Here is an 11,474-nt window from a genome sequence, read left to right on the forward strand (position 1 = left end):
CTTTCTGTGGATTAAATAAAGTTGTTTTTATAAAAGGTTGAGTGTAAGTGGAGTCAGATTTTCTCTGCACAGTGGTTCTTCTTTCCTAACTCATTTCCTAACTCCTTATATCTTCTCCTTCTCATCTTTCCTTGACCTTGTGACATATTTCATCGGGGTCAAGGAACAGTGGTTAGGAAAGAGATTATTTTTCACGCTACATGATGTCATCACCACAAGATGGCAGCGTTTGTATCAGAGACATGAACCAGAGGAAGTGGAGACTTGTCGTCCATTTTTATTAACAATCGAAGTTCCAGGGAAACAGATCAAAACATTCATGGATGAACGGACACAGAAATCAGTTTGAGTGAAAACGCTGGGAAACATGGCCGCTGTTAAATTAATTTACAAAAGAATAAATAAATCACACATGAGGTCAAAACTGCCAGAGTCATATATAAATATTAAAAAAAGAGTAGAAATCAATAAATGACGTAAATGTGTCAAAATGAAGTTAAATTCATTTAATTTTAAGGATTAAACTATGAAAGTTCTCAAACTCAGAGCTCATTGTTCCGTGCAGACGCTTCAGACAAGACGTCTGATTGGTCTTAGTCCAGTGGACTTTGGAAGATGAGTCTGATGCAGCCGACGTCTCCGCTCAGCGGCTGGATGCAGAATGGGCAGGCGGCATGGAAGGCGTGCGTGCCGTGCGGCAGCAGGATCTGACTCCAGTACGCCGCTGTCTTCTTGGAGCAGACGTGACCGCAGGGGACAAAGGCGTGAGTGGGGGGCTCTGCATCCAAATAGAATCCCGCCTCACAGCCCAGCCACAGCGGCACGTAGGGGCCCTGTGCCCGGCACATGGGGCACTCTCTCTCCTGACAGTCCACCTCCACCTCGGGGTGGCGACGCCCCCCCCAACCATGGTAGCCGTGCACGTGGCCGCAGCGCAGGTAAGCCCAGGGCTGCTTCTCGTCCAGGACGTCTTTGCGGCGCAGGCTGGGGAAGGCGAGCGTATTGAAGCCCACCGGACACTGCGGCCGCCCGGCGTTCAGCTCCTGCCGCAGCACCTCCAGGTGTTTGACGGTGGGAGTGTGCGCCAGGCCCTCGGCCGTCCGCCACAGCAGGGTGGCGCCGCACAGGTCGATGAGCGAACCATCCACCAACTCGTTGGACTCAGAAGAAACCTGAAGAAGAGAAGGATGAAACGGCTTCGTCCACACGAATACGATTTATTTTAAAAACAGAAATGACGTCGGTCCAGACGAATCTGTTCAGATCTTTATCAGACAGTTTTTTTGTGCGTTGATGGTGAGAAAGATTCAAAATGAGCTTCTCTACAGCTGGAGGAGAATTCTATGTGACAGGGTTGGTGTTCAGTTAATCAGTTTCTCAGTATTTATAACTTTTCCTCTGTTTAATTTGCTCGTGTGCGTTCGTGCTCAGTGTGTTCTCACCGTCTTCCCCCTCTGCTGAGCCGACCTCGTCTCCCGCAGCATGAGGACGTCGCCGCAGACTGAGATTTCCCTCCACAGGCCGGGTCTGGAGTCCTGGCTGAAGCCGTGACGCGGGTGCATCACCAGGACACCATTGGTGGTCAGTCCGTCCATCTGGCCGTCTTGCATCCTCCACTTGGCCGCCCTCTCCTGTTAAAAAACTTTTAGTGTTTAATGTTTTAAAGGTTCAGTGTGACAGATTTAGGTGAAAGGGATCCATTGGCACAAATTGAATATAAAATAATTCTCATGATGTGTGTTTCGTCTAAATTGTATGAATTGTTGTTTTCTTTACTCTAGAATGGGCCTTTATATTAAAATACTTTATACTTGAATACTTTATATTTTAAACACTTTATATTTAAATACTTTATATTTTAAACACTTTATATTTAAATACTTTATTTTTAAATACTTTATATTTACATGGAGGGGGGGTCCTTTCTAAAGAGGCCGCCATGTTTTTTACATTAGTCCAGACTGGACAAACTTTTTTATCTTTTTTAACAACTGAAGCTGTCACAGTTTCTTTTTCATGTTTGGAGGGAGAGGGTGAGGTGAGGGGTGTTCAGCTGCAACATGACACTTCACCACTAGATGTCACTGAATTCTACACACTGCACCTTTAATGTTTAACAAAGTTATTTGTGATTAGGTGAAATACAAGTGACCGGGAGCACAGGTGTTATGGGCCTACCCCGAGGAAGATGTTCTTGGAGGAGTTGAAGCCAGCACCGTAAATCCGAGCAGCGTACGGTGGATTTCTTTGGCAGATGATGCGGCAGGCAAAGCGGGAAATTGTGCTCTGAGACGCCTGAGTGTCGGCGAGGCCCTGACCACCGGGCACCATGTCTGTCACAACAAAGTCGATGGGATTCTCCGTAGAACGTCCGATCTGTGAGCAGAGAAACGCAGTGTGTTTGAGACTCAGTGACCTACACCGAGTATCAACAGATCAGAACAACCACATGACACCAGACAGTACAAGAAGCATGAAAAGTCAAAGAGATCAAGAACAAAACCTTCCTTTAAATTCCTTTTTTATCATTTACTTCATTAACGTCTTTTCTCTCATTTGTTTATTTTGCCTGAACATCTGAATCCAGACTCTGAGACGAGCAGGATCTAAAATTAGAAGTCACCATGTGGGAGTAAAAACTAAAAATAAATAAGGTCCATCTCCATTTCTGAAACACGACAACACACATGCTCATTGACTATGTTTGATATTGTTTTAGAATGACCTTCGAGTCCACTGTCATAGAGCTGCTGCTAAAACTCACCGTGTTAACGCAGAGTCCGAGCGAAGCATCCCACCCAAAATCCAGAGACAATTAAACAAGGTGTTTCAGAGATGAGGGCTGAGAGAGTTTCACTTTTTTTATTACTGGCATTGAGCTGCAGTGTTTGTCGCAGGTCAGAGAGGACATATTGATCAGAGATGATGAAAACCCAGGAACCGCATCATCTGTGTGCAGATCTGCAGCCGTGTGGAAAACATCACGGCTGGAAACCGGTTCCAGTTGAGCTTTAAGTTTTTTAAATATGTGAAACACACGTTCCTGTCAATACTTTCTGAGTGAACATTAACTGAGCGAATCTAAAGCGAGAGAAGGTAAATGAGGACGAAGAGTTTGAGATGTCAGCTGTACCTTCAGGACGCTCTCTTTCCAACTCGTGGATATAAAACATACGTGTGACTGAGTCTGTCTGGATCAACCGAACACTATAGGTGGAGTTCTTATTGTCTGGACGACACAGACCTGGAACATGTCTGTGCTGCTGTCGTGGGTGTACTCCACCACCACCGTCTGTGCCCGGGACAGAGTGTACGATATACTGTGCTGCTCCTTGTTGCTGACGGCCTGAAACACAGGAGAGAACAACGTTCAAACAAACATGTGGAAAACTTCAGAGGACATTTCTGAAGATTCTCAGTCGTCCAGGTCACAGTGACTTCAGGAGCATTAACCAAGAGGCTTCTTCTGTTCTGTGTGAATAATGACAAGTGATGATGATGATGATGATGATGGATGATGGATGGATGATGGATGATGGATGGATGATGGATGGATGGATGATAGATGATAGATGATGGATGATGGATGATGGATGATGGATGGATGATGATGGATGGATGATGGATGGATGATGGATGGATGATGATGGATGAGCTCTCACCTTGGTGGCCTGGGTGGTGCAGGATGTGTGGACGGTGCTTGGTTTCACACCGTTGGCTTTGTTTCTGCGACACAGAGCGAAGCGACTTTTCCGACGCCCTTTGTCCCCGGAGGGAAGAGAGCCGTTACATCTGAGGACATGACATCACACAACTGTTCACCAACAAACAGCTGGAACTGTTTACTAACAAACAGCTGGAACTGTTCACCGACAAACAGCTGGAACTGTTTACTAACAAACAGCTGGAACTGTTTACTAACAAACAGCTGGAACTGTTTACTAACAAACAGCTGGAACTGTTTAACAAACAGCTGGAACTGTTTACCAACAAACAGCTGGAACTGTTCACCGACAAACAGCTGGAACTGTTTACTAACAAACAGCTGGAACTGTTTAACAAACAGCTGGAACTGTTTACCAACAAACAGCTGGAACTGTTCACCGACAAACAGCTGGAACTGTTTACTAACAAACAGCTGGAACTGTTTACTAACAAACAGCTGGAACTGTTTAACAAACAGCTGGAACTGTTTACCAACAAACAGCTGGAACTGTTCACCAACAAACAGCTGGAACTGTTTACTAACAAACAGCTGGAACTGTTCACCAACAAACAGCTGGAACTGTTCACTAACAAACAGCTGGAACTGTTCATTAACAAACAGCTGGAACTGTTTACCAAATAACAGCTGGAACTGTTTACTAACAAACAGCTGGAACTGTTCACCAACAAACAGCTGGAACTGTTCACTAACAAACAGCTGGAACTGTTTACTAACAAACAGCTGGAACTGTTCACTAACAAACAGCTGGAACTGTTCATTAACAAACAGCTGGAACTGTTTACCAAATAACAGCTGGAACTGTTTACTAACAAACAGCTGGAACTGTTCACCAACAAACAGCTGGAACTGTTCACTAACAAACAGCTGGAACTGTTTACTAACAAACAGCTGGAACTGTTCACCAACAAACAGCTGGAACTGTTCACTAACAAACAGCTGGAACTGTTCACTGACAAACAGCTGGAACTGTTTACTGACAAACAGCTGGAACTGTTTACCAACAAACAGCTGGAACTGTTTACCAACAAACAGCTGGAACTGTTCACCAACAAACAGCTGGAACTGTTCACCAACAAACAGCTGGAACTGTTTACCAACAAACAGCTGGAACTGTTCACCAACAAACAGCTGGAACTGTTTACTAACAAACAGCTGGAACTGTTTACCAACAAACAGCTGGAACTGTTTACTAACAAACAGCTGGAACTGTTTACCAACAAACAGCTGGAACTGTTCACTAACAAACAGCTGGAACTGTTTACTAACAAACAGCTGGAACTGTTTACCAACAAACAGCTGGAACTGTTCACCAACAAACAGCTGGAACTGTTCACCAACAAACAGCTGGAACTGTTTACCAACAAACAGCTGGAACTGTTCACTAACAAACAGCTGGAACTGTTTACTAACAAACAGCTGGAACTGTTCACCAACAAACAGCTGGAACTGTTTAACAAACAGCTGGAACTGTTCACCAACAAACAGCTGGAACTGTTCACCAACAAACAGCTGGAACTGTTTACCAACAAACAGCTGGAACTGTTCACCAACAAACAGCTGGAACTGTTTACTAACAAACAGCTGGAACTGTTCACTAACAAACAGCTGGAACTGTTTACTAACAAACAGCTGGAACTGTTCACCAACAAACAGCTGGAACTGTTCACCAACAAACAGCTGGAACTGTTTAACAAACAGCTGGAACTGTTCACCAACAAACAGCTGGAACTGTTTACCAACAAACAGCTGGAACTGTTCACTAACAAACAGCTGGAACTGTTTACTAACAAACAGCTGGAACTGTTCACCAACAAACAGCTGGAACTGTTCACCAACAAACAGCTGGAACTGTTTAACAAACAGCTGGAACTGTTCACCAACAAACAGCTGGAACTGTTCACCAACAAACAGCTGGAACTGTTTACCAACAAACAGCTGGAACTGTTTACTAACAAACAGCTGGAACTGTTTACCAACAAACAGCTGGAACTGTTTACTAACAAACAGCTGGAACTGTTTACCAACAAACAGCTGGAACTGTTCACTAACAAACAGCTGGAACTGTTTACTAACAAACAGCTGGAACTGTTTACCAACAAACAGCTGGAACTGTTTAACAAACAGCTGGAACTGTTCACCAACAAACAGCTGCTCAGTAAAATGTGAATGTTTAACTTTATTTCTCAGAGTTTCTGCTCATCACATGTCGACGGAGTCTCAAAGCACAGACGAGCTTCAGTCCAGATTCAAAAGCAGGAAGTTGTGTTTGATGTGGTTTACGACCGGAGCTCCACTGATACAGAGTTTTAGGGGACGAGGCAGAAAATAATATCGTGGAGGGAGTAAAAGAAATAGATACTAATATATCAGTGGATATATATATTTAAAAAAATATGATGAAGATGTCGATATCAAACTAAGAAAGTTTAACATAGACTTTATTAAATAACTATAAACTCAATGTGCAATAATCATTTTCTATCCAAGCATCTTCAAGATCATGTGTGCAGTACCGTTAATGTCGTGTGTTTATATTTTATTTTGTTTAGTATCTTCCATTGATCCTTGCCTGACATTGATCATTTCCCTCTGCTACTGTAACACAGTAAATATCATGTACCATATCGGAACTAATAAAGTTGATCTTAACTTAACAATAAAAATAAAACCCAAATTCAAACAAAGAAGAACTTGAACAAAGAAAATGAATTACACATCCTTTCTGCATTGTTCACGTCACCAAATATAAATGCTGATTCTGATGATGTATGAAAGATTCATATCGGACAATTTTATCAAAAGATAAATCTGTCCGGATCTACTTTGAACTTCTCTCTGATGAAAATCAGCCTGAGGATCATTATTCTCGCAGCGTTAGAAAACAAACTGAGCGTCACGTTGCTCTTGTGTGTAAAAGTGGGTTTTCGTCGACGTTATCTCCAGAGCGCTGCCAGACGCAGGTAAACAAACATTCGTGTTCAGTTAAGAGCAGAAACATTCTTTCGCAGGATAAAACAAACTTCCTGTGTTTCAGATCAGTAACGGTCAGACCCGTTCTCAGACAAACGTTGGCCTCCCCCTGCAGCCGTGTGGCTCCACAGTACCACACACAACTCAACCTCTGTTTTCACAAACTACAAGGCTCTTTAGATTTAAACTCAATGACCGGTGGTCGGATTCAGGCTCTGCCCTGACCTTTTAATTCAACATGTGACCACTACGATACAACAGCAAACAAAAGGCCTGACGCCACAGCAGCAGCAGCAGCTTCGTTCCTCACATCCCTCCATCAGTCAGCTGCTTCTTCACTGCGGTGGACATCCAGAGGTTTTGTTGCTGCCCAACAAAACCTCTGGATGTCGATTTCACTCAGTGCATAAAGAGCAGAGGTCAAGTGAAGTGAATCTGATTCATCAGTGAATTCATTCTCATTTAAACATGTTACAACAAACAGAAGTTTGTTGGAAAGGTTTGTCGAACACATCAACACACAATGAGCGAAATGATCTCATTCGCGGTGATCTTTTCTTTAGACCATGGTTGTTTCAGGGTAAAAACAAAGTGTGTAAATCTTCACACAAGTTGTCAGTGTTGTTTTCGGAGCAGATGTAAAATGTGGTGAGTGAACATCTCACCCCAGCAGCAGCAGCTCTCCATATTTGATGGGTCCTTTGGTAGAGGTGTGGGAGGTGGGGATGTTTTCCTGCCCGAGTGAAAACATCTGTGCGGCGTTCTGAGGGGGGGGGGGGCGGCGAGGACTTTCCCCCAGTGTCGCCCTCAGAGCGTCTCCATCACCACACGTTCGAGACACGTCACCTACACACACGACAAAAAGAAGTTTAACTTCACAGACACACATTCACAATGATTCAATGTGAAGTGAGTTTCTGCTTTACGTCACTTTGAATATTTAATTTAAAATGTGTGAACAACTGCTCTGACAAAACACACAGAGGCTTCAACACAGCTTCACACATGACAACAATACACCCACACTGTCTTTGTGCTGGGAGCAGTGGCACACAATCTACGCATTGACTGCAGAGCACTGAGCGAGGCTGTGAGGTGGAAACAGGACCATTGACTTCCATGTCAGGGTGAGTCAGTGTGCAGCCGCAGCACTGGGCCTGATGCTGTCATCCTATGTCCCGCAGGAAAACAACCGCAAAACAAACCGAGCATTCATCCATTCATTCATTCGTGAGTCCAGCTCTGAGGTTGAGACACTGCAGAGGACACAGCGTCATCACACGTCTGACTTACACTGATTATCAGGGCGAATTATGCACCGACGCTTTTGTTCTGAGGCGACAGAGAGTTCAGGCTTTACTCAGGGTTAGTTATTTGGGGTTTTGTAGAGTTAGCTTGGTTCTTGTAATCTTCCAGCAGCTGGAGACAAAGTGAGTCGACAGAGAAACATCATGTACACTGCATCCTTTATATTCTGTATATTTAAAAAGTATAAATATGGTTTGAATACAGCGGAACAGTTTGTTCAAATCTTACATTTGACGTCCACGTCAGCGTCTCTGTGAGGGCCGGGGGAAACCATGAACCACCCACTGTTCTCATGGAGAATATGCCTGAGGGAATCTCTTTCACCATTTAAACCATGGAGATGAGTGAATATTGAAAACACTGTCACTCAGGGACGAGACGGACACTGACCACGTCTGAAGAACAGTGTCCTGGGGGGAAACCCTGCAGCCGGTTTATATATAGTTATGAGTATAATGAAAAGAAAGAGAGCCTCCTCCCTCCATCCATCACGAGCAGAGCTTCATTCAAACTCCATGAACGCAGTCAGGCAGTGAAGAGGCAGCGGACAGAGAGTAATTCACTGCCTGTAACTGGACACCAGAGAGGACGACTGCTGGAGTGACTGGTCTGAGACAAACCCTCTGTTGTGAATCTCTTTCCTCTCGTGACGGAGACGTAACCTCCGCCCACAGACTCCGTCCATCACTCGTGCCTCAGATCTCATGGTTTTCTCATCGACGACACGAAGCTCTTTGGAGTTCAGCTTCTTCGCACAGCCTTGTCGGCGTTGCCGTGGCAACAACTACATTTTTAACATCAAGCGGAAGATGAAGCTACGCTCTTCATCGCGGCGCCCACTCCGCGTCACGCTCATCATATTAGCGTATCTTTGAAGCCGAAGTTGTTTCATGCGTGGAAAAAAAAAAAAGGGTCTCAATGTGTCTGAACTGAAACACAACTGAATGCTGGATATTACCCATGATCCTCTGCTTCCTGAACAAATCCACCAAACTGTTCAGAGTTCTTCATGTTTTAAAGTTTGCTGCTGACTCTGGTTGTTAAGAACTGATCTCAGTTCAGCTTCACTCTTCCACTGGAGCTGATGGAGACTCTCAGTCACTTGTTCTCTCAGGAGATGAACCCACTCAGCAGAGTGAGAGAACAGACTCAGGGAGCGAAGGAGGAAACGTTCTCCACACATCAGACTCATCTTATGATGATTTTAAGTTTCTCCCTGCAGCCTGAGGAAGTAAAGTTCAGCTTTGGGCATCTTCACGAGCAGCTCACTAAAATACGTGTTTTCATAAGAGCCCTGAAGAGGAAATACCCCCCCAGTCTGCACACACACGTCACAAACACACACCACACACACACGTCACAAACACACACCGCAAACACACGTCACACACATACACACCTGACCCATTTCCCCAGTTCACCATGGCAACAGACAGAGATAAAGAACAATGTCAGTGAACAAACTGCCGATGTTTAAAACAGTGTGCGTTGGGTTGAGGGGCTGAAACAGTGTTTAACATATAGTTTAATTCTGAGCAGATTAAAGCGATGGCTCCATTCCTGCACCATGAAAACACCAGATTATTCAAAGTCGGGTCAGAATTGAGGCTCACGAACCAGAATAACAAAGATGACACACAGTCATTTCTGTTTGAATAAAGAGACGTGAAGAAAACAAAGATATCATAATAAATCATCTGAGATCGTTTTTCAGGTAAAAACACACTGAACGACCTGAAAATACAAAGTTGTGTCAGTGAAGAGTTTCACTCAGACCGTCACAGAGAAAAAGTGTTTAGTCATTATTTCAAATTAATGACGAGTTAAATGAAGCTGCATTATTTTAAGTGAGATTTTGTGTGAATGTGCTGATCGGGAAATGTCCTCATGAATCAGGTTTTGAGGTGTGATACCATTTGAATCCTGATGTTCATACGATCTCCTGGTGAATTCTCTGAGAACAGCTTTAAAAACATGCACATGGTTTATGCTTTAGAATGGAGGGTCTAAAGCTGATGGTGTCCTCACCCTCCCTGCTTTCATCCACTCCCTCTCTCTCCAGGGCCCGGGCCAGCGTGTGGAGAAGGGGTCGGCACGTCTCCGAGCTTTTAATATGAACGGACAGTTGGACAAAAAGGGCGAAATTTCAAGTTTTAAACGGAGAACAAAGGCAGCGTCTGCAGGGACAGATGCTCTGGTTGGATGGTGAATGCTAATCAGTTTGTGTGGCCTGAACAAAAGACGCCAGCTGGGCTGCAGAGACCCGGGAGGACCGGCCTGTCAGCCACAACCACTGCTTCATCCACACACACACACACACACACACACACACACACACACACAAGAATTAAAGTATAATTACTTAAACGTGTAATTACTCTATATATGGTTAACTGCAAACTTAAAATCCAGGATTTAAAGAAAGCAGTAGAGGAGTATTTTAGGATACTACACAACATACTGTATATACACTACAGTCAAAGTATAACTGTGTGTATTGTTTTAAAAATCTCATTATACAATTAGTTAAATAACTATGTTTACATCCTGAATTCAACATCACACACACTTCAGATAGAATCTTTACAGGGAACATGAGTGTGAAGGTTCAGGGAACAAAGAGAAACACATTAAAACAATGAACACATAATAAATTATTATAGGAACATCAGTCTTAAATCAAATTACATCAAATTAAACGATGACAAATGACACAAATGAGCTAAAATCACTTTTAAACAGCTCAGTGTTGAAACGAGAGACGTGAGATTAAGATGATAAAAGAGACAGAAGATAATTTTCAGTGAACGTGAGTTAAACTTGTTTTTACACATTTAACTTCAGGAAACTAACGAACTTGATTATCTTCACTTTTCAGAAAAAACTGATTTAAGAACAACTCACAGAACTTCTGAGGCTGCTGGATGTGAACGTCCCGGACACCGATGATCGAATCGGCCTCTGAACACTGAATATTACTCGATATTAAAAAGTTCACCGGGAGTTTCACCGACTTTTCATCGGTCAAACGTAAAATTCACAACAAACTCAGCGAGCTTCAGCTTCGTCTCCAAACCTGCCTCTGATTGGCTGCTCCTCGTATTCTTACCCATACACCGACCAATGAGCACTCGTCATACCCAACTGCAACCAATCAGGGGCAAGGAAGGGGCGGTTCTTAAAAGACAAAGCTCGAGACCTCCCAAATCATTTCAAAGTAAAACTAGGAAGTGGAGCGGCTGCATTTCAAAGTAAAGCAATAAAAGAGTTGATGTGATATTATCACTTAGTAAAAAGTACAAGTATTCAGTAAAAGTATTATCAATAAAGTGAAGATACTATCTGTAATCCCCCTGTATTCAAGTGTTAAAAGTACCAAAAGTAAAAGTACACGTTTAATACAGGATGATCAAAAGTTGAGAGGTTTCAAATATAAATCCTGATTATACAGATTCCAGCTATAACTTCA

General features: G+C 43.4%; 1 protein-coding gene across 2 annotated transcripts; it reads right to left on the reverse strand.

The window, feature by feature from the left end:
* Positions 1-259: 259 nt before the first annotated feature.
* LOC109645978 (E3 ubiquitin-protein ligase pellino homolog 1-like) lies at positions 260-11,077 on the reverse strand. Of its 2 annotated transcripts, none has more exons than XM_069530664.1 (7): positions 10,910-11,077; positions 7,363-7,543; positions 3,663-3,792; positions 3,245-3,346; positions 2,179-2,376; positions 1,443-1,631; positions 260-1,172 (listed from the first exon to the last, which is right to left on the reverse strand). In XM_069530664.1, the coding sequence occupies exons 2-7, from the start codon at positions 7,446-7,448 to the stop codon at positions 594-596; spliced, it is 1,284 nt and encodes a 427-aa protein (XP_069386765.1). In that variant the 5' UTR covers positions 7,449-7,543; positions 10,910-11,077; the 3' UTR covers positions 260-593. The 2 variants fall into 2 exon arrangements, with proteins under 2 accessions (XP_069386765.1, XP_069386766.1); XM_069530665.1 differs by lacking the exon at positions 10,910-11,077 and adding an exon at positions 10,034-10,104.
* Positions 11,078-11,474: the final 397 nt, after the last annotated feature.

The sequence above is a fragment of the Paralichthys olivaceus genome, chromosome 8, assembly GCF_024713975.1.
Source record: "Paralichthys olivaceus isolate ysfri-2021 chromosome 8, ASM2471397v2, whole genome shotgun sequence".
In the NCBI taxonomy this organism is placed as follows: domain Eukaryota; kingdom Metazoa; phylum Chordata; class Actinopteri; order Pleuronectiformes; family Paralichthyidae; genus Paralichthys; species Paralichthys olivaceus.